We start from the raw sequence: 24,031 nt of genomic DNA, 5'->3' as shown, positions 1-24,031 counted from the left end.
CGAGGCTGCAAATGTCACACTTATCGTGGCATTAACAACACCTAACTGTCTGATACAGCTTCTAAACATACAGTGATTGTGGTTGTTCCTTTCATTGACAGAAGAATGACGTGTATTTGGGACTCGCACTGTGCCAACTGTTCGCACGGCTGAATGAGGCTTTTTGTCAACAATTATTTCTGCTCTAAGCGTCGTCACAGGAAATATGAGCCCACAGTGGTTTGTAAACACCCTGTTCACAAGAAAACGTAGTCGCTAATGTTATCAGATACACATGTCAATAGCCTGCAGCTGCCCCACATAAGCAAAGGGAGAAGAGTTACACAATTCTCTATGAATGCGTTTGTTTGTGTGCACTGGATTGAGTGAAAGTCTCTGCATTCTTTCAAGGGCTAAACACAGAATGTACAGAATGTCGGATGGATAAAGAAGCTTAGTGCACGTCTTACCAATCATGAAGCCCATGAGTTTGTACGGCAGGACGCAGGAGGTAATGAAAGCCACCCACAGGCAGATGTAGAGTTTCCGGGTACTTTCTGGCTGCACCCACATGAACAAGCTAACGGATAAATGAACAGAAACAAGTCAGTTACATTACCTACTTTTATATGCCGATTCTTAAGTGTAAAGTTCAACAATTTTCTAAAACTTACTTCTTTATCTTCTCCAAAACATCTGCCATCTTACCAAAAAGGTTCTGTAAGGAGAGTTAACGCACCGCGTGAACAAGCAGCGTTTACTTAACATTGTGAACTGATTTGACAAGTACCATGAGCATTTGTCCTACCTGGGCTTTTTGTGCGACATCAAGTACAAGCTGGAACTTCTCAGATACAGTCAAGTCTTCCTTTGGAGGCTCCTGCATAAAACAAAGCGACGAGTTAGTGCAACAACATACTGGCCTCTGATGGTGGATATATTTTCACAAAGAGGAGGGAAGTCGTCTTACCATGGGTTCAGAGACCTCAGGCACAATGCTCCACTGGATCCTCCAACCTCTGCAAAACATGAAGTACATGTAAATAATGTGCATTTTTTATACAGTATTTGAATGAAATTTGGCCTAAAGACTAATCTCCAACGTCTTCAACACTTTTAGGGAGACCAAGTGTCCTAGTTTGATAGTCTGAGTCCAGACAAATGCCTGACAAAGACTAATGTGCCCTCTTTTCATAATGATCCCCAAAATATCCGGCTTTAAAGGGATTTTGTTTTCCAGCTCCTGCAGCTGTGAGTAAAAACAGGTGCTTTGTCTTGTTTGTTTATTGGTCTCCTGTAGTAGCAATTATAACCATCAATAATAAGAGAATGTGTTAGGGTTTCCCTTCATACATGAATTCTTTGTGCCCTTTAAAGAGATTATAGACAGCATCAAAATGATGAAATAAACTTTTTCTCATTGATTATAAATTTACTAAAGAATAATAGGCATTTTTCTTTATCAAAAGGTCAGTAATAAGAACAGAAATCATACATTTCCATCAAATAAGACACAGGCTCATTGAATATATTGCATGTGGCATGATCATGCATACTATCAAAGAAGTCGACCCCAACTTCCTATTCGGAGTAGCTCAAAGTCCACAGTCTGTTTCTGTGAACAAATACGGCACTTGGAGCCTCAAAATTTAAGTTTAATATGGTTTTATTGCACAAAAAGCTAAATAAATGATGATTCTGAGAGCTGAAAATCTGAAAGTGTTCAGCTCAAAGGTGTGGTAACAATGAAACTGACATGATGGCTGTTCCTCTCATGCAGGTTTGTCCGATGAATAAATGTCTGTTTTACTTACCTGGCGATGAGGTAATTTAAGGACAAGCGCAGGATAGCCAGGAAGAGGAACATGGGAATGGCCCAGCCATGCCAAGCAGCATTCATGTAAATCTGCAACACAGTTAAATGCGTGTTAAAAGTGGTGATTACATTTTACTACATGCATTAAATTCAGTGCTTTATAAGACCGATGTCAGCTTCATTTAGTGAATAATGCTGATGAATCGTCTGAATTTGTATTCAGTGTTGATTCTGTTTTGTTTCATCAAAACAGCAGCTTATCAATGCTGACAGAAAACTAAACATCTGTGTGGTTGCAGAAAGTTCAAATTAAAGTTTTTTTATGCATTTCTTCATAGCCATTTAAACACCATTTAACAAGCTTCATTTAACAGAGCTCTGCTCAGGAAAATTGTGTGGCTTTACAAAGACAAATTAATGACAAGATGAACACATAAAGAAGAATTAGTAAGCTTATTCTGACCCTGGAAGAATCATTTAATTTTGGGTGATATAATGGCAGCAGTAAATGCTATGAGAGTCAAATATGAACACTAAAGCAGGATGATCTCTGTGCCAGGGCCACAAATCAATGGACTGAAGATGATTCAACACAACCATGAACTGTGGATGTTAATAAAGATCCGATTAGACCTCTGCGGTCTTTGGCAGAGTCACTGCAGCCTGTCATTGTGAAGCAGAAATTACTTTGCCATCATTTTGCTTCCCGGTCATGTACCAAGGCTGTGGGATCAAATGGGGTCAAAGCAACACTATATCTTTCACAGTTTTTCTCCTAAACCTTAGACCCTTACATATCACTAGTGAGTCATATCTTTTGTAGCAGTAGAGCTTAGAGAAATTATTAGATACCACAAAGTCGGCACATATATTCACATAATAGATGTGTTTTAGTAATTTTGAGTGGGAAAAGTGTACACTCACAATGAAGGCAATAGCTGAGGTGTAGACGGAGTGCCAATTAGATAAGGCGGAGAGGTTCCTTAAGAAGTTGGTGACAGGTCTGGCTCCTCGTTCTGAAATAAAAACAGCACAGGGATATAATCAGTGTCGTGTCCAACCATCCATGTACTTTCTCTGAACCACTTTATCCTTTAGAAGGTCAGTGTTGTGAGTCAAAATCAAAGGACAGAACAGTATTGTTTCTGTTGTACATCATGTTTACTTCTGAAAATGAGATCATTCTTCATTGAGGGAAGTATGTTTTTATCTGTGAATGTTTAATGAACAATGAGTACTACTGTGCAACTAAAATTAGGTCTATAATACATAATGTTACAGAACTGCAGCTTCATTTTCTTCCGTTATAGTTCTATTTAATTGTGTGCATCTGAATACTTACTGAGTCGCCTCATGTTTTCTGTCAACCTGGATGGAAAAACAGAAAAGTGAAGGTCATAACACACGTAGATGCTCACGTATAAGCACAAGCAAAGAAAACGCTGCTTTATGTGTGAGAGGAGGTGGCGACACTTCGGCTTTCATCGGAGTGGCATGACTCACTCTTCTTTACAGAGGAGGAGAGAAAGCAGCAGCAGAGGAACTAAACGAGAGAAAACCTTCCAATGTCCTCTGTCCCTTTCTGAGCAAAATAAAACCTGATCCGAGGACATCATGAAGCAGCTGAACAGTGAGTCATCAACAGTATATTTCTAGTGCATGCCTAAGGTACATGCACAGCAGTGTGTGATATAGTTTTTATCAAGACACACATTCAAGGTGTGAAAAATGATCCTATTCTCCAGAAAACAGAAATGATTTCACCAATTCTTGACCGCTGTGACGACTAGAGTTTGGTCGTACACCTTTAGTGCTCCCCTGCTGCTGTTTTTTCCCCACAATATCGAAGAACCACAGAATCAATACCTAAAGACAGGCCCTTCATGTTCTGTTCCACAGCAGATCTAATCACCTTTTAGCACTTAACGGTTCCTCGGCCTCCACGGTGCTTTCCTCCGGCTGGAAGCGGAAGTCTTCGATGTAAACCCCGAAGCGCTCATATAGCCACTTCTGCAGCCGTGAACTCCACACCTCCTTCTGCTGTTTATCCGCTAAAGAGAACAGACAGATACAGTTAGCTTGTTTTTGTTGTTCTTCTGGTCCTCTGCACCAGCAATTAAATGTTGCCCAAATAAAATGATGGCCATGTGTTGAGCTAATCTCATCAATCAATGCCATTTGTCTCATGGCTTGTCATTGGACTGAGACTGAATCAATGGAATCTGGTGTCAAAGTGATTATCTAATGATATCTAAGCATTTCTAGCTCAACTTTCTTTGTTAGTTGACACTACATCCGACATAAAAGGGGACTTTTGACTGTTCTTCCACGTGAAATGGACTGATGGCATGTCACATACTTCAGTCAATGGAATTTATTACGGTATAAAGTGCTGTTCCTTCAAATGTTGGCAGACAGGAATTCTGGTAGAAATTTGTTAATTATGTAGGAGAATGTAGTTATTTTACGACTCAGTGCACTCTCAACAGAGCCACTTTATTTCTAACATGACAGCTGCACATTAGAGGCCTTAAACTTTTAACTTCATACATTTAAACATGATACTCCAGAAACGCATTTAGGCCTGACACTCAAAGAAAGCAGAATGTGTGCAAATCATTTTAGTTTATGGCCAAATCAAATTAAAACTTATGTTATGATTGAATATTCTCAACAATAAATGCCAAGAGAAATCAGTTTTCTCATAATTGTTCGTTTAGCTGCAATGCTAGCAGTGTAAAACATACTTGGTTGCTGCCAAGTATGTTTGACACTGCTAGCATTGCAGCTGGGTGTAAAAACAGACTTATGACTTTCCTGCACCACCAAATGAAGGAATGTAGGATCTTGTGGCAGTATGATGCATGAAATCTGTGCTACTGAAACTGCACAGCTGACTTCAATGACATTAATGTACAGCTAAACAGGTTAGCAGATGTAGCATATTCTCTTTGCTGCAAATCTATATCACTTATAGAGAAAATGGTAGAGAAAAGAACTAGTGAGAGGTAGGTGCTTCTTATAACCGAGTTAGCTGTGAAGCATTAGTTACCATGGTGATCCACTCAGGTTACAAAAGAGACATCTTTGTGACGTTGAAAAGTCCACCTTAAGACTCAGCACACCTCTCTAACTCATCAGTCTCACTTCCTACTACACCCCTATGTCCTGCTACTGCATCACTCCACATGTGAAAGTGCTGTAGAAATCAAGAGATTAATGAATCAAGAGAGATCTGGAGTGTAGTGCACTTTTATTAGCTTTTCAAAATCAAAAACACAAGAGCAACAATGAAGGGAGTAGATGAAGCAGTGCTTAACTGTTGTAATGTAACATTAAAATATTAGCATGTACCGCCATCAGCTATTCTGTACTTACTATTTTGTGAGCAGCAATGTTGATCTTAAAGTGCAAGTGGCTTGTCATTACCTTACTATGTTACTATTTGGAGCTAATAGTTATGCTACAAAAATAAATGCAAATGCTACAACAAAAAAAAAAAAAAAAAAAAACTCGTAATCAACTTTAGATAATTCTAATTAATCAAAATGATAGACAAGTTGGATAAAGAGTACACAGATTTATAGAATAATTAACTAAATGAAATAAAACAGCTAAAAAAGACAAGAGAAAAGTTAAAGCATGTAAGAAATAAAGAATACAATAAAATAAAATACAAAAAAGGGAAAAAAATAATCAGTTACTCCTAAATATTTGGGCCAAGTCTAATTTCCAAGGGGAATAGTTCAAGCAATATCATGACGTAAATTAACTCCATGGACAATTTATAGAAGCTTTAAACCTTAAAAATTTAGGATTATAAACTGTTTAAAGCCATCATAAAACAAAGGACCTCCTGTTTCAAAAATAAATAAGAATGCCGTTGGTAAATGTGTTAGTACTGTACACTGCATAAGAGGCACACAAGGACAAAAAGCTTGTCCCATTGCTTAGAGGATAATGCTGACAGTCAAATGCTGCTGCAGAAGTGCCCCTGAGCAAAGACAAGAACCCTCAGCTGCTTTGGTGTAACCTCTGAGTGTAAATCAATTTGCTGTGGTTGTACTGAGCAGCTGCAGCAGCTGACTAACAGCCTGAGTGCTCGGTCAGATTTCCCTGCAAAGATAAATATTGTTAAAAAAACAAAACAACACTATCAGCTAATGCATTCATGGCAAAGTGAAAGCTCAAGTAGGGTGAATCACATTTTGTTAGACTCCGTTTTAATTTGTAGTTGACACAGTCTCATCAGTCCAAATGACTCTGCTCAGTCTCCCCCACTTCATCCACACAAACTAACTCAAACACGCACGTTATTATCCTATCCAGAAAAACACTGGCACCCACACACTCCTCCAATACCAGCTAAAGCTCAGGCATGTCTGCCCTAGATGAAGTGATCTACAATCATAACCCATTTTCCAAAATTAGCCTTTCCGTCTCTCCCTCCCTTTGCCTTTCTGTAAAACCACACACACACACACACACACAAAGTGAATGGGTCATTGGAAGTCAAGCTATGACAAAGCCTGTTATTCAGTCCAAATACACGCAAAACAGAAAAACCATCTGACTATTATTGCGCTAACAAGCTCCCCTCTCCCCTCGCTGACGCATTTTACAGCGCTGAAATTGGCAGCGTGGATCAGGAGTAATGACAGCAAATAACCTCCATAGCAGAATAGCGTGTTACTTGCTCCTGATACTTGCACAATTGCACACCGGAAATCACCCGGTGAGTGCGTGTTTCTGTTGTCACGCACACTCCACGCTGCTTTCTGCCCTGCAGTAACCCACAAACACTTCCGACCCACTCTGTTCCTATCGAGCACTCCGCCGCACACATCCTACATCCCCACCTCCCCTGCACGCAAACTGTCGGCTTGCTCGACTCCCACACTCGGAAGACGTCGAAGTCCTTCCCTACTCATTTCCTGCTCTCCCACCCACCCACTCTCCCTCTAGGTCGTCCTCCGGGGTTCTTACCTGTTCCATTGTTCGAGGGCGACTGCTGTTTTCGGGGAGGCTGCGGAGGAGAGTCCTCAAGTCTGAGAGAGAAACAAAAGGGGGAAGGTTAGTAAGTCTCACTTCTGTATTATCAGAGCAGTAACATCTCAGAAAGCTCACGTGTTACTCGGTGGAAAGCTGACACAAGACATTGAGATACATAGCCTCCAGAGACAGACTGATTAGAAGCAATTCCAGTCTTAATGTGCCTGTGTGAGGTCAATTCTGTCACTGCTGCAATCTCACAGCAGATGGGCGACAAAATGATCAATGCCAGCACAAAAACAAAGAGTGACAGAGGAAAGCCTGCACCAAAACTAAGCGCGCATTCTCCTCCAACTTCGCACATTAGCGCCATGCAATGTTTTGATTCAGCCGTCACAGTAATTGTATGCAAACCTGTCAACAGGAGCTAAAGTTAAACCGCAAAAATAGGTCGCATGGACATGAATAAATCTGCATAAATACAAACAAATAATGTCAAAGGAGGAAACAGCATACAGAGTTTATTTGCTTCAACAAGCTTGTTAACCTCTCCTATTTAATAAATGAACTCTATTAACCCCAAGCAGTTTCTGGGTGTCCCTCCCGTCACATTTTCCACTGCAAGATAAAGTAGTGCACCTCTGTGGAAACGGCACAACATGACTAGATGTAGGAAAAGAAAATGTATTTTGCGTAATATAACACAGTATATTAGCATATAGCACAGTATACTGGCATCGACAACAAAAAAGCCAATGAGAAAGATGTATTTCTCTGATGAATTCTTTCACAAAAATTGAAAAATCTGGAATCAACATGTACAGCATTCTTCCAAATTCCCATAGGTGAAACCAATGCTGGAAATAGCAGTACTGTTTCTACATATTATACATATTTTAAACCTTATTTAAAGTTTAATGTGTTGTCATACTTGCCTTGTATCTGGTCTGTTTAAGAAGTATCTGCAGTTCAGCCCAGTTCAGCCAAAGAGTCCCTGAATCTTTGTTATGTGATTGCTGGTCACAGTTGCGTTAATAATACTCTCTCAGCTGCCCCAGTTTCTGGTGCAAACTGTACAAATTTTGGCAATTTTCTAAATGATACATGTAAAATAAAGTGTATTTGATGAAACATCACAATCGTAAGTTCAGATTTGGTTCATTTTCCCAGCGCAACTGCACAGCAAACAGTCCAAGAACTGCCGCAAACTTAAAAATCGAATTATTATTTCTCTTTTGACAGATTCTGGCTTTGATAAATTGTGTAATTTGTGACTTTCTTTAAAGATACCATTCCTTTTGAACATGCTGGTGAGTTGTGGGCTATAGAGGGTTTTTAAATTTCTTGGTCATGTTAAAAAGAGACTGTTAATCTGTTTCCTAAAGACAAAGTAATTATTTTTCACCGATAGTTAACACTTCAAGAGAAGTTGGTAATTGGGAACTTGAGCATTTGTGTTAGAAGAAATGTTTACTGTCTGCTGTCCTCACATTCATTTCTCCATCTGGAAGTTTCTGAGGGATTAACTGAGGAAATCTCCCACGTCATGGTACGTTACCTCACCCCATACAAACTCTTGAACGTTCTCTGACGTTCCTCAGGCCATGTTTTCTGTGCTGGTAATCACTTAGAGATCGCCGGTGGAATTTCCCACTGGCAGCCAGAGAAGCATCATTTGATCACAGACACACTCAGAGCCCCACACCCTGGTTTAAGGGTGGCTCGGTGGGTGCCAAGGGATGCAAGTTTTCCCTGACACCAGCATAGCTTCTGTGTCACATTGAGAGTTCAGAGACTCAGATTGTGGACTCGTGACTCGCTTCTGTTTTTTCTCTTTTTCCATCTCACTCAAAACACACACACACAAACACACCTCCTTGTGGAATTCCACGCCTACCAAGCTGCTGATGCTTCTATTTATATCACAAAACTTGGGTAGCACCAACGCCAGAATGCACACAGCAGCCAAACTGACCCATGATGAACTCTGCTGAGCCCAAATGTTACAAAGTGCAGTGTCACAGCTTCCCGTCTTTCCCTCATGATTGCTCCCCACATCTGCTGTTGTCCACTTGTGCACGCGACTCTGTCTTGTTGTCGTACCTGGTTTTGAGCACATCATTCATCTTCTGCTCCAGATCTATCCTCTTACTCCGCTCTCTCTCCAGCTCCTGCCGCAGGGAGTCCACATTGGTCTCTTCCCGCAACTTCCTCAGCTCCTCCTCTGGAAAACACAACACACACTGAAGATGAGTATCTTAAATTGTGTTATGAAAACAATAAGCCCCGCACACACACACGCGCAGTCAGGGTCATGAAAAGGGCACTCAGTTAGTATGAATGAAGGTATTTCAGATTGAATTTATGTGGAAAATTGAATCCTGCAGTGTACATACACTATGCTTTCATTTCCAACTTCAATTACACTAAAACAGACAGCTTAATTTAGACAATAATCTATTTATCCTTTGAACTCCAAGCAGTTCCTGGACATTTATAACTCATGTCTCATTTTCCTTCACTGTGAGATCATTTTTTACTGAGATATTAAGCCCTGCACTTCTAAGGAAGCAGCACATGCATGGCTAGACATAGAGAACTCAAAAATATCTATTGTGCAACTTATAATATGATAAAGTTTCAAGAAGCTGAGAAAACTAGCCCACGGGACAAATAGCAACTTTATATACAAGTCTTACTTTTTAAATGTAGTTTTTAGTTTCCATATTTGTCTTCTCCTTACTGTGTATAAACATAGCCTGCAGTTATTAATGGCTAGTCTGCTGCACAAAGTACAGAATATTTAAAAATATACTGTTTGTCCCAGATTTTAATCACAATCTGGTACAAATAGTACATTTTGCCAAACTATTAAATGAGATTTCGATGAAATGTCACAACTTAAATTTGGTTACTTTTTCTGACAGAACAGCACATCATGGATGAGTAGTTCAAGGACTGTCAGAAAGTTGAAAATCCAGTTATTCTTTGTTTTATAGCTCCTAGATCTGATAAATGAAGTAATTTGGGTGATTTTTAAAAAGATCCCATGCCTTTCAAACCTACTAGTGGGTTTTGGGGTCCAAAGGGATAGATCACGGAAATATTAAGAATGGAATCCAATTATAAGTCATTGAACTGAAGAGATTTTCCAATAGACACCCTTTGCTTTTTGATGCATCTCACATTTCGCCTCTACCGCCATCCATATCCTTCACCTTCACCTGTCCCCCATGTTTCCTCCTTGTCAATCAACTCTTAGAATCAACTGGTGTCACGTATCAGGGTTTTCTATGCCTGGGGTGCAACATCAGCAGTGCTTCCTCTCAGTGTATTGTCCCTGACTAAAGGGATGCATGAATATTGGAGGAGGGGAGGCAATGAAAGTGTGCGCACGTGCAGAGGTGGTAACAAATAAATTGAGGTGCTCACATAAAGATCCAAAGACAGCAGACCCAAGCACTGATTAAATCCTCCCTTAATGCACACAAATACTCACATGGACATACAGAAAGAGAAAAACACCTCTGAAAGAAAGGGCGAGCACCCACTGCTAATTAAAATGTATATCACCTGCCCCCTCTAACCCGCTTCTTCCTGAGACAATCACATTAGCAGCAGAGGATTCATATTACAAGAATTTAGCTGCTGCTTTTTCTTTCTCATCACCTAATCTCATATCTCACCCCTGTCCTTTCTCTTTTCCCATTAATGCTAATAAAACATTCATTGCCAGAACCTCCTGCAGCTACAGCATCGACTACAACCCTGGGTGCTCATCTTGAGACAGGCCTGCACATCCAGTGTTGTATATCTGCCTGATTCTGCTCTTGCATTTCTGGTTTGGAAAGAGCAGCTCAAGGTTGTTTGGTTCTTTTGAAGTCTTGGTTTGAAAAACCTTTAAGAAAAACAGACTATGATTCTTTCCCCATGTACTTAATCTATGTAATAGGACTCCTCCAGCCTGCTGGGAAAGTTTGCCTGCATCTCTTTCCCCGTCTCCTGACACAAGAATGTGTTTACAGTATGTACATAAGCCAACAAGACAGAAAGAGTGATTGCAGGTGTGTCTGTAGGTGCACTGAGCAAAAGGAAGGCCAAAGGTTGCAATAGGCGAAGCAGCTTTATCCTCGCTAGGCTGCCCTGTGCCAGGACATCCACAGTCAACTGTAAACCTATTAAACAAATGGGTGACCGCAGCGGCAGTGCACCCTGGTTGGTGTAGGTAGAACAGGATCAGGAGTTTACGCTATACTAAGGCCAAACAGCAACCGACACAGGGGATGACTTCAACACAACGTAATACTCTGTTCTTTCTGTTAAACATTGTGTCATAGCAGGAAGAGACTGGCGATGGCGACAAGACAGATAGGAACATGTTCATGGCTACTTTATATATTCATTAGGGTGCAACAAGCTGTAACACAGACTATAAAAATTCTGCCAAACCTGTCAACAGACTTAACAGATGTGAAACAACTAAGTATTAATTCTGAGTAATTAATGAAATTAAAGAGCCCATATTATGCTTATTTACAGGTTCATAATTCGATCTTTTTGGGTCTACTAGAAGTATATTATACTAAAACTCTGCTCTGATCGGTCAGCCAACCCAGCAAAAGGAAAGGAAAGTTGGTTCCGTACTGTAATCTGAGGTTGTATGAGTATACGCCAGCTGTCGGCTACCATCATCTGGAAACATTGAGATGTTTTAGAGTTAGCAGATGCGACTACAGTGGGGAAATAATGGTGGACTGGGAGGCAGCTGCTCATTCTCTATTTGAGGGCGTGCCAAATTAGCCACTAAGCAGGCATTATGTAAATGTGTTACATGGTGACACAGATAAGTCACAGGAGAAAAGTCTGGACTTCAAAGTGGGAGTAGCAGGCAGGTAAGGAGTAGTGTTGAAGGTGGTAAAGGCTTTGGAAGTTTCTAGACCTGTTTTTTTTTTTTTTATAAAAGGAAGAGGCTATTAGACACCAAAGGAAAGAGGAAAACCCAATAGCTTTGGTTCCCACCAACAGCTGAGGGAAATATGTGCATTTTAGCAGGAGAATGCTCCACTATGGCAGCTACTGAAGAAAGCACTGAGATTGTTGGCCCCAAATCTATAACAATGAGCTGAAAGACACTAAACCTCTTCAGGAAGAAGAGCAGTAAAGGAAAAGGTACTCTGTGGGTTGAATTTTCTGTGGGTTTGTCACAGACATGTCAAATGGCCCTTTTTTCCCCGTTACTTTGAATCTAATTAGGAATTTCATACTATTCAACCCTAATTTCAAGTAGGAACAGTTAATTTTAAATCCCCTCAGTTCCATTTTTAATGTACCTTGTTTCAATGTGCTGTAGTTTACAGACCTCATGCACATATGACTGCACCTGCCCTGTGTGCACTGCATATTCAAATTGTCTACCTCAGAGCCAACAAACAGATCTTATCTCTTCTGCACCATGAAAACTGTAGTTTTTTTAATATATAACTTTTGTTACACTATCCTTGTATATTCCCCTTTGCTCCCTCAGTATGTCTGAGTAGATGCAAGTTCTGAGTGTGTCTGAATGAGGTTAGTTTGTAAATAGGTTAATCATTGCACTGAGTGGAGGCTGCAAATTTCTTTGTAGTGATAGCTTGTTATTGCTGCATATAACAATAAAGCATTTAAATCCTTGTTATGCGACTTAATGACTAATGATGTTCTGTAATGTCATGGTTAATACAGTGATTTGTAATGCAACTAGTCTATGGTTATTTTTTCTGTGGCTACCAACACGTAATGCTTACACTCTACTGATATGCTGCTCTCACTCATTCATGGTCTTTCAAACCAGTGCTCCTGTGTACCCATTCCTCTCTCCCCACAATGCCACTCCCTGCCTTTCCCCTCGTATTTCCTGCCTCCAAACTGAATCCCGCTCCTTCCCTTTAAGCCGTGTTATTCCTGCATCCAAGATCCTCTATGTACGTTTCCTCTGTGTAGTTTCCTTCCTACCACCACAAAGAGAGATGCCCATTTCCAAGAGTCCAAGTGGGGCCACTAATGTGTGATGGAGCACAGCATCACACATTATGGCATGTGTGTCAGACAAAGAACGATAGAGCACAATCGTTTTCCTGTTCCAAAAAGGCCCTCGACATCAGATAGCATATTAATAATACTGTCAACATGGCTGTTCTGCTTCTAAAATTGGATCGCTGTCTTCTATATATACACAGCTTCATCCTAGGTTACCATACCACCGGGTCTCTTTGGTCATTATGAGTGCTAGTAACTAGACCATTTGTCTGTAACACAGGCAGGGGATTAGCTAAATGCCATGCCAGGAGATGTCACTTTTAATCACACTGACCTTCTCTCCTCTACAGGCTTTTCATGAAAGCTTAATTTCAGTGAATAGAAACTAAAAACATTGATTTACAACGACAAACTCATTGTATGATCTCATAATAAAGGTTTTGAAAACAGCAGAAAACACTGGTGATGTTAACAGCAGTTTAATGGATGTGAGTGAGGCCAAAGAGAATGGACGTGGTTTTGTTAAGTTTGTAGCAGATAAGGTTAAAATCAGAAGATGGGTAAAATAATATGAAGACGCAAGTTTTTATACATAATTCTAGTATTACCAGGTGTTTCAAAATGGAATAACAAAACTTATATCACAAGAATAGAAACTAATTTCCCTCAACAGGATGATTTTTGTGATACATTCCTGTAAAAAAAAATGGTTCAGTATCAGCATTTTTTTTTCTTTCTAGTTATTGGTTACTAAGGTAAAAAAAAAAAAAAAAAGAAGACAAAACAGAATTGCAAATTGGGAAATAATGTGGTGTCTGGGTACTGCTGAGGTGTCACGAGAGCCACAACCACCATAGACTGTCAGTTGACACACTTCCTTCATAACTGCACACACAGCAAAAACAATCTCCAAAACCAGCAAGCACAGAATACGAGAAGAAAAGTTGGATTAGATATTAAGCTAATATGAAGACCCCGCCTGGACTGCAGTTTCTATGGTCACGATGCTTTACTGTAAGTGAGATTCTATTTATAGCTGGACAGGGGTGAGTTATGATCAGTTTGAGTTGATCATATTTGCTTATCTCTCTTTGGCAGATGCAAAGTAGAAAATTGAGACAAAATTGACACAGGACATAGCTATCTGTTGGCTAATATTTAAAAAAAAAAAAAGATGAATCTGTTGGAAAAAAAACTCTGTTTACCCTCATGAAGTTGATCAAACGGTAAACAAAAGTTCACAGCACCAATCATAATCTTCTTGGCTGATTACATGCATTAGCTGTTATATTCACCTTAACTATGCACTTTTATCCCAGAGTTCAAAGCTGTCAAACTTACTGAGGTTGAGGTTACTTTTATGGCTTTTGACCTTATCGACAGCTCCACTGAAAAGCAGTTCAAAGCTGTCAAAGGTGTAGTCCTCCATCCTGCACACACCCATCCGTCTCTGAATTCGGCCGGTCCCTGGCACACTCCCGCAGGAACGGGAAGGCAGGGTGGCCGCCTTGGCTCTTTCTTGAAATCGAGCCACGGCTGCAGGTCACTTAAGTCCGGCCCGGCTTGTTTTGCTCCCTCTGTTGAGAGATGACCTTAAAACGCCTCCAAGCCCATCAATGTTGAGGTACGTGCTCCATGTTTACATGTCGCATCCAGAGACGAGGCAGAAATCAGGGACAGGTTCCTCTGAAATAATTTATCACCGACAGCACAACAGAGTGTTGTGACAGGCCTCCACAGACAGAGTGGTGGTCAGTGGTCAGAGCTGCTGTGAGTGTGCTCGGCTGGGTAAAAAGAGAAGGAGGGCAGCAGAGGTAGGGAGAGGTGGGGCTTTGCAGGGTGGCCAGAACACTAAGAGGGCCTGGAATCTGAGATTTCTGAACACTCTGGAGCTGTCAGACGCACACACATTACGCATGTTCATGTGTCAAAACAGGTTTACGCTGTGTGTGAGAATATGGCCGAGGATTTATTGTGTTTGTGGTTCGTGCCAAGTTCATATTGGTGTGCAGGAGCATGTGCTTGTGAGGATAAGTGAGCATGCATGAGTACTGTACATGCTACGCGAGAACTGCAAATTGGTTTTCATTTAAGCAGGCAAAGTTTTTTAAGACCTGAAAGGAAAAGTACTGTGTGAGTTTTTCAATCCAGGCCAGAGACAATGACTCCTTTCATGAAAGTAAGGTGGGGGAGTGTGTGTGTGTGTGTGTGTGTGTGTGTGTGTGTGGGGGGGGGGGGGTTCAGAGAAAGGGAGACAGAGAGGGAGGGAGGGGGAGAATCAGCTGCTTCACACTGGCCTCTCATTGTTCCCAGTGTTGTACGGTTTCTGCCACGACACTGGCTGACTTGAACAGAATGGGAGGTTGAGCTTTCTGGCCTCCAGCTGATCACAGATGTCAAGACACCATTCAAGGCACCGACCAACGAAAAAGGCAAAGACAGGGCAAAACAAAAAAAACAAAACAATACAGGCCCAACAAGAAGAAGAAAAAAAGCCCATATACAACTGGCAATAAGTATATGATACAATGACTTCTCTAGCAGCATTGTGAGACAGTGTTCTTTCAGTTTCACCATTGTTTCAAGAGACAAAGCCCTGATCACACTTGAACTATAAATACTGTCCTCGTTCTGCAAGTGTCAAGTTCACACCTTCTTTATTTTCCTAAACAAGTGCTTCTGCATAAATTTCAAAACACTACAAGTGAATGATCTTTTCAGACTTCCTTTATTATATATTCAGAAGTCTCGCTCCCATATGCAGTGTATTTGGAGGTATCTTCAGGTTAAACTGGATAAATCTGATCTGTGTCTTTTCTTTCTCCTCTCAGTGGCCTCCTTCCACTCTGGCCTTGATATCTCAGGATGACCTGGATTTCACTCACTTGGTCTCACTTTTTCCTCCCCCCTTCTCCGTCTGCGACATTAGAGTGACCCCATGACTAAATCTCAAACTTCACAGTTCTCCCTGTAACATCAAAACAACACATTGCTTCTCTGAACTCTTCTTCGCATGGAAGGGAGCCAGACTCCTTGTCAGGCAATATGTGGGGCGATACAGTATGTCTATATTAGCAAGTGTTTACGTGGAGGTTCAAATATTTATATGGCAAAAACATAAGCATGTAATAAATAATCTAGACAAACAATGTTCTATAATCCAATGTTGTGTCAGCAGGGAGGATACCATCTGCTTGTTTGGAGAACGATAATCGTATCATAGATTTCATTACCTCAGATAAATGGTCAAGACTGGAGGCTCTTCTCAACTATGGGAACAGAGTGCTTTCAGGGCAAGAGTAAGAAAAACAAATGAGATTTCCACGTAGCACTTGAGGGACATAAGAACTTTTCAAACATGGAATCTGTAACATCGCTGGCTTCATGAGTTTGGTCAACTGACGGCACTCTGTCATTAAATGTCTGCCAATAAAAACATCCTGACTGCTGTGATGGAGCTCAGGACTCAACCAGAGGTGCTCTGTAATGAGTGATTTAACTGTAACATTAACATGATACTATAAACTGTGACTGTGTGTGTGACAGCTCATTAGTTTGAGGTGAGGAAAAGTACACTGTGTGACTTGCTACTCCTGACCTGTACTGATCCTGTTTCCATGTCGCAGATAATGCACAATTTAAATAATGAAGTTCCTGCTGCTGTTGTCCTGTTGCTTAGTGTGTTTAAATGCATGCAGCTCTCTCTTGTTAAGACGCTTACATGGCTCCTGCTGATGCTTGATGCAATATAAACGTAGAAGAAAGATTCAACAAACCAAACATCTGCTACTGTTAACTTTCTGTCAAAGCAAAAAAGAAAATGGATTGCATTAATTACTGGTGAGCTTGTGTATTTGAGCTGTAAGTCTCTGCTGTCATCATAGCCAAGTTTTATTTATGCGAAATTTTATTTTGTATGCTAGTAAATGCTAAAATGTAGAGCATAGTGAACAAGTAAAGTGCTGTGTGATTTTGGGACTTAAATTGTGCCTTTTGAAGTTTCTGTGATGTTTTTGGACCAATATCAGTGATGAAAAGCTTCCCAAAATCACTTCACGTAACTCAAAGCAACATTGTGCCTTTACAATAATGTGATGAATGCTGTTCACTCCTGTACGGTGTCGAAACATTTCAAGGTTGCAATCACAACTTTTACAAAAGTGACCATGGTGCTCATTCAGACATATTCATTGCCAACAGAAAGGAATGCACACCTGAAATTTGCTTCGAAAAAGCTTTACATCTTCCGTTAACAGATGGTGGTTGTCATTCAGCCACTGCTTTTTATCAATACACAGTTCGATGTCTCACTTTAGGTTCCTTTCGGGTCATTGATTTAATGACTTAAAACTCATCGCTGTGTTTTAAAGCTGCAGATTTCGACGTGTTTTCCCCTTCCTGCCTTAAAATGGCTCAGATGTGACTCTACGATGTTACTCATTCCAGAATGTATAAATCCACGTAGATTCTGCCTTTCTTTACCCATTACTCCCCACTCACAGCAGCTGGAGCTCACCAGCTCACTTACAACTCTGTTCAAACACTGTAAAACTACTTTACGCTACAGAATGGCAAATTGTAATATGGGTTCGAATCACAAACTGAGAAGACTTAAGAAGACAATGACACAGAACATCCCACCTGCAAGCTGAAAAGATTAGGTTTATGTATTAAGCACCAGCGATCTGAATTCATGTCTTTGAGAATTTCATCAGTATGCTGCAGTTTTAAGGTGGAAATGCTCAGCCATGATGCAGACTACTTATTTTGCTCATGACATCTCTTATTAGAGATTAAAAAAAAAACAAACACCATATGCACATGCAAACTGGTTAAAAAAAAAAAAAACGAACTCAATTTTCACCGGGCAAAGTCTTTATAAGCATTCCGACATTCTGGTTGCTGCCTTGACAAACAGCCAGTCTGTTTCCACTTTCCACTCAGTGTCTCTACCCACAGAGCCACCTGTTGCATTCTCACACACTACTGAATGATGACTCAACACTACTGTATGCGACCTCAAAATTAAAATGTAGGGACTGTGACACAGACTAGAGTACAGTGTGAGAAGCTAACATAAATGCGATCAATCACAGGTTTGTTTAGCATGGCACTCCACCCCACAAACGCTCAATTACGGCTAGCTATGCTTCTGAACTGTCAAGTCCAATTCTGCATCAGCGACTTTATTTGCTGTAAAACAGAGCTCACCTTTGACAGAAAAGACTGTCTCCCTAACAACACTGTGAAATATGTCTTCATTATCATGCAGCCTGTACTGTAGCTGCCTATTTAGAAAGAAGAATGAATCACCGTCACAGGAAGAGTAATGAGTTCTGCAGAATGCTCATTCATTTGAATAATTATCTGAAAGGATACTAAACTAAGACTATTCAATTACTTCCATATTCATTCGTATGCCAACTCTCCAAATTAGCAATGTGCTAATTAATTACCCAGGTTCTTTTCTCATACATTTTACTTCTGAATCAATACCTTAATAAGCTTTAAGAAAGCTGGCTTCTTTTGTTTTATCTTCCAAGATAAAATATAGCACTGTGCAGCATTGGCATTTTTTATCTAATATATGCAGCAACTCAAACACACAGCTATTTGCAACATAAACTGCAATCTGTTTTCCATGGTTTGGTATGCCTTACTGCTGATACAAAACTGCAGATAATTTTGCATCAGATGAAGCATTTCAAGGGCTGCTACAATTCAGCTTGACAGAAAAAAAAGCACTCTGAACTAAACATTTCGGCATCAGCTAAGACCTTTTTCTACATTTTTAATCAGCATACAAGATGACAAGAAAAATCAATTTTCACCCCAAAGACTTGACATTATATACTGCAAAATGCTGAACTTATTCCTATATTACTTGAAATGACTTCTGCGTGTCAGATTTACTGCTGATTAAAAAAAGTTATTTCAAAGATTGTTTTGTTGTAAACTGAGCAAACACCATCTGTTAGGGAAATGCAATTCAAAGCTTCGGGGGGGGGGGGGGGGGGGGGGGGGGCTGCTAAGTGGACGTGAGCAGTTTTTGTACCTCGAAGCCAGTAACAGTCGAGACATTATATTTCCAAGCTGTCCATCAGGGCGTCTGTTCACAACGTGTCCTTAACGCCTGCAGGGAGTTTCTTCAAACTTGGCGCAAACGTTCACTTAACTACTACTGATTCTGTTTTCAAAAGGTCAAAATCACTCTGACCTCATGTCCATTATATCCTTGTGAGCTTGATATATCAGGAGTGCCTGGACGAAATTTCTTCAAATGTATCCCAAACGCCCACTTGCACTCAACGGTGAACGGATTAGAATTTAACGGTCAAAGGCCACAACTCTGGAATTCATGAGCTAATTGTTACAGAATTTCACACATTTATCTAACTGGCTAAAATTATGATGTGATTCTATATTCAAAAGGTCAGCATCATGAGAGACATCCTCATCATGTTCTATTATTTTATTATTCAACACCATAGCTGAGGAACAGAAGTGAAGATTGTGATCATAATTGACATTTGGATTGGTGACACTAAATTTGGGTACCCACCTATCAAATTTCTTCCAAGTATTCACTATTCAGGACATGTATTTTGTGAGCCTGGACAAACATGGATGCAAGCAGATTTAGAAGACTGTGATTCACCACTTCTACGACAGAATTTACCAAAAAAGGTTTCTGCATGACACACGTCCCTCCTCTGTCCTCAAAAAGCCGATCATCTGCTTTACAACAGCCAAACTAGAGCCAATTGTGCTGCTGCGTTGAAGTGTGGTGCCATAAAACTGTGCAAAAATGTGTAGGGGAAACAAAAAAGCTTCACCAAACTTTTGAAGCCGTTTTTATCAGCTTTAACAAGTTCTAACTTTATACATGCAGCTTTTATGTGACATTCACCACTGAAATTGCAGTTTTGGCTCATGTAGGCCTGAAATAACTGCCAGAGTGGTGAGATTTTCATGTAAACTGTAGTACTGGTTGGCAAGTGAATCCATTTGTTTCTGCTATAGCTTCAAATATCACAAAGGACCCTGCATGCTAAAATTTTGGGTTAATAATAATTATGGTTCGTTGGTCGGTTTCTGTGACATTTTTGACAGTAATAAAATCAATGATGACTTGCTGTTACTGTGTCATGGCTTACTAGGACACATTATCTATTGTTTCTGTCATTAAGTCACACCTGTGCATTTCCCATTACGATGAGACAAATGTCAAAACAGTTGTGCAGAGATTTTCATCATACTCCCACAGCACCTGCATTCCCACCCTATCAAGTACAATAACAATAACTGTGGATGAGACACCTGCTAATCAAGTGTAGCCCAAGTCAACTGAAAACACCTGTGGGGGTTCACTAAGGGTGTGCTGATTCATATCTCTAAACTCCTTTTGTCTTCCAACTCTTTTAAGCTCATCAGTGGTGGATAAAACACTTCCAAATGTCTTTAATCCATGTAGCTGCAGTGCAGTTGTTTGTCCTGGTGGCTTTTCCACAATTTTGTCAAGTACTGCATGTCACTGAAGAGAAAGCACCGCATTATTGTCCCAATTCGTCTATAATTCCATTACTTTTGACTTGTGTGTAGCCTTGCTGTGTGCCTGCTGTGAAGTAGGGCAGCAGCTAGGACACTGTATCGATTAGTGAGGGACCGTAGAACACAAAGAATGGCCTGTTCCCCTGCAGTGACCTTCAATACGCGACCTCGCACAGGATAGCCTCACTCGCACACATACCAATACACACATCTAGTCATTTCCAATTTTATGGAACCAGTTGTGGTAAAACCAATAAACCCCAATTAAGGGAGGGCCTGTCTGGTGCAGTGTGCAGAGTGAGAGTACAGCAGCACTACAACATGTACACACTTCAGCCTGCCAGAACAAGGGTGGATGTCAACAAAAAAAATATCCAGTGCATCCGTGCCTCGGTGTGATTATCCATTTGGCTTGGATGTGACACTGTGGCATGTGTTGTTTTTTTTTTAGTTTGCCAATATTCAGCTCTGACAAAAAATGAAGTCTTTTCAATGTAAAAATCTGCAATAGAAATATCACCAAGGCAAGAATAAAAAGTAGCGAAAGGCGAGGAGCAAAAAAGGGTGCAAGGGCAAACGAAGAAAGACTGAATGAGTGGATGAATAACATCAAGAGAGAACCAAGGGAAGAGAGGGAAAGGCAGCAATAAAAGCTCAGCACATTAAGCCTGCTCATATAATGATATGGAGTGATTTCCACTGGCGCTACCCTCTGCCATTTTACCAGTCACAGGAGGGTCAGTTCAGCTTAGTACTGCTACCCACAGGACAGATTCTCGCTGATGTATCCCTCTGCTTTTACATCCATTACTATAATAATCACAGAGCTATCACTCAAGGAAACTGTGTTCTCAAAGTGCTTATCGTAAATCTTGGTGTACAGCATGTACAGACAGAAGCATGCAATGATTCACACTGAAAAGCAAACATGCTTGAATTCCTAGACTGGACACTGCAGATATGACAGGCAGTTACAGCGCAGCTCGCTGCCAAAACACTTGTATAATCTAAACTTCCATTGTGTTTGTGTCTTCTGTGTTTGCTGCTATCAATCTCCGGCCTTACGTAGCACTGCAGAATAGAGAAGAAATGTGGAAATTATTCATGATTTAAATGCAGACAACTTCATGACTGGTCAATTAGAGCGTTTTGAAAAAATTACACTTAAACAAGAGTATTTTAACATATTATACATTAGTGATGTTATCTAGGGTGGTCAACCTGGCTAAAATCTTCAATAACAAACTATCTGTATGCGTTTAGTGTCAATGTGTATTAGGGGTATTGTATTTCAAATTTAAACCAATGCCCAATAAAATGAATTGATTTAATAATGTGCTACCTTTCTGTAGTCTTAACCTGCACAAGGTATGGTTATACACTGTGATAGCCAATGAAATGTAAAGTCCAACAATGAAGGTTAATTGCTGGAAAGTTTCTTTCAATTAAACATGTCAAAAACATAAATAAACTAAACAAAGTTTTGTGTTGGAATTTGTGCAATTCCAAACTTCAAAGCCAAGATTGTCAATTTTACCAGAAATACACATCAGTTATTAGTCTCCCTGATTTTGAATTACTGGTATTGGCAACAACCCTGAATAAATCCCATTGGTCAACCCCAAACATATTTCAGAATCTAGTAAATTGCAAACCTGAGAAACACTATGCGGTAAAATTACTTATAGAGGAACATCTGGTTTTCCTGTGCCACTTGATTGTTTTTTAAAGTCTCAACTGAAGTCTATTCTGAATCCAGTATTCCTACAAAGCATTTTGCATAATGGCTGAATACCAGGAAAATGAAACTGAAAATGATAGCTACTACTGTATAAATGATAGCTCAGTGGTTGCTATCATTAAACAGTATAAACATCATAAAACATGACCACCATTACTTGGCATAAACGTCATTGTAACATCAGCATGTATTAGTATGTTTGCAAATGATAATGTGCTCATACAGCACCAAGAGTAACCTGGCTAAAAGCACCGACATGACTCCTGTTTAGCGGGTAATATATCTACTTTAATGGAGACAGTGAATAAGGAGCACGTTTTCAAAATATGAAAACAGCAAAAAAATAAAAGTAAGATATCACTCAAAAGTACTTTACAAGTCAATTTAAAAAAATGTTGGTGATGGAGATCTCAGTTGGGAAAAATCCAAACCTGGAGAAATTCAATCAAACTGTCACCATATCTGAGCACCAAAAGGAGCATATGGGTAAATGTTTTTTTATGCGATATGAGTGAACCATCTCTCCAACTTGAGTTACTGAAACATACCCACACAAACACAGACAACACAGATTACTGCAGTGCTCCACTTGGTCAAGGTAGAATGAGGTGAAAGCACATGGGCATTTATTCAGTGGTGAAAAAGTAAAATAAAAGAGTGCTGGCCCTTTAAACTAATCTGATTAGTGTGTTGTGGAGGTGTATGTGCATTAACACAAACATAAGAAGATGAGAGGAAGGGCGTAAATAAGGACAGAGTGAGAAGGACAGAAAAAGAAACTGGAGGAAACACAACAGAAGGCCGTTACGCTGTGCATGTGTGCGTTAGCCTTTTTCTATGTGATCTCACGTCCGGAAACATGGCTACTAATTAACCAGTTTAGTGTCCTCGGAATAGCGCGGGTCAATCACAACAAAGTGGCGAGGGAAAAGGCACGGGTCATTGTATCCACACACACACGCCATCTGGAATGGAAACTAATGGCTCCTGTGGAGGGAAGAGACAACACATTTAAGCAGTGTGTTTGTTTTAGCGTACAGCGTGGGCCCCGGCTTTATTTTAGGCAGCAGAGAGAAAGACGTCAGAGTGAGAAAATAACGCCCACACCTCGGTTCGCTCTGAATGTGAAAGAGATCCAAGGAGACCAAATTATTTCTTGGGTTAAATGCTGATGCACAAAACCAGGACACACTGAAAGGTCTGAAATGAGTCTGGGTCTCGGTTTCTTTTGCTTGGACTTACTAACAGAGCATTCTTGACCGTTCCCCCTGGAACTGCAGTTTTCATGGTAAAGGTCAAAATAGTTTCTTTCTTCCACAGTGAAAGAAAACCCACCATGGATTTGAAATTAGAAGAGTTAAAAAGCCAGCAGCAGCTAAAGTGGAGCTCATCAATATTTTACATGCTTAGCTGATGGTCTCATCTAAAGTAGTTTCAAATTAATAAGCAGGATGTGCTGGCTGTGAGTAAACGGTGACCTCTCAAGAGTGAAATTGCTCTTTTAACCATGAGTGCTTTAGAAATGCATTTAACTTTTTTCTATTGATCTGTTACCTATGTATAAAAACAGTTTTCACCATAAAATGTCTGAAAATGATGAAAATTTGCAGTCCTGAACTGAAATGTTCTTTAAGGGAGAACTTCAGCTTCCTCTTTTTGCAACATATCTTTACAGTATTTTAGGTGATCAATTTTAAGCGTTTCATGAAATCAAATCTAGTTTTAAGGCCAGCAGTTTCTCTAGGATAGCCATTTAACATCCCTAGATAGTGGTTTCACTGTTAATGTTGGACATCAGGATACTTGTGCTGAATTCAAATTGCCACCATATTAGCTATTTACAGGAAACACAGCAAATCCTGTTCTTCGGGTTTCATTTTGTCTCACTGATATCATCCTCACTGTTGAGTGTCGACTCTATGAATGTCATGTCAGGT

At 40.2% G+C, this 24,031-nt stretch overlaps 1 protein-coding gene and 1 long non-coding RNA gene across 4 annotated transcripts in view; one reads left to right on the top strand and one right to left on the bottom strand.

Annotated features, from left to right (window-relative positions):
* gramd4a (GRAM domain containing 4a) overlaps positions 1-24,031 on the bottom strand; it is a 59,768-nt gene that overhangs the window by 12,240 nt on the left and 23,497 nt on the right. For 2 of the 3 annotated variants that reach the window (XM_022193887.2, XM_051946316.1), the window contains 10 exons: positions 8,891-9,011; positions 6,782-6,843; positions 3,708-3,846; positions 3,138-3,163; positions 2,720-2,811; positions 1,794-1,885; positions 950-998; positions 788-859; positions 654-697; positions 450-559 (listed from right to left, as the gene is read on the bottom strand). In XM_022193887.2, coding sequence (XP_022049579.1) covers positions 450-559; positions 654-697; positions 788-859; positions 950-998; positions 1,794-1,885; positions 2,720-2,811; positions 3,138-3,163; positions 3,708-3,846; positions 6,782-6,843; positions 8,891-9,011 — 807 coding nt within the window. Of the gene's footprint in view, positions 1-449; positions 560-653; positions 698-787; positions 860-949; positions 999-1,793; positions 1,886-2,719; positions 2,812-3,137; positions 3,164-3,707; positions 3,847-6,781; positions 6,844-8,890; positions 9,012-14,143; positions 14,577-24,031 lie in introns of those variants that run through there. The other variant, XM_022193888.2, reaches the window with a different exon arrangement.
* On the top strand, positions 14,326-16,461 carry LOC127533423 (uncharacterized). The gene is made up of 2 exons (XR_007941185.1): positions 14,326-14,426; positions 15,634-16,461. It is a non-coding gene; the product is annotated as an uncharacterized LOC127533423 (long non-coding RNA).

The sequence above is a fragment of the Acanthochromis polyacanthus genome, chromosome 1 (assembly GCF_021347895.1).
Source record: "Acanthochromis polyacanthus isolate Apoly-LR-REF ecotype Palm Island chromosome 1, KAUST_Apoly_ChrSc, whole genome shotgun sequence".
Classification (NCBI taxonomy): Eukaryota; Metazoa; Chordata; class Actinopteri; family Pomacentridae; genus Acanthochromis; species Acanthochromis polyacanthus.
The sequence above is the reverse complement of the archived record's forward strand: the minus strand, read 5'-3'. Positions and strand labels throughout refer to the sequence as shown.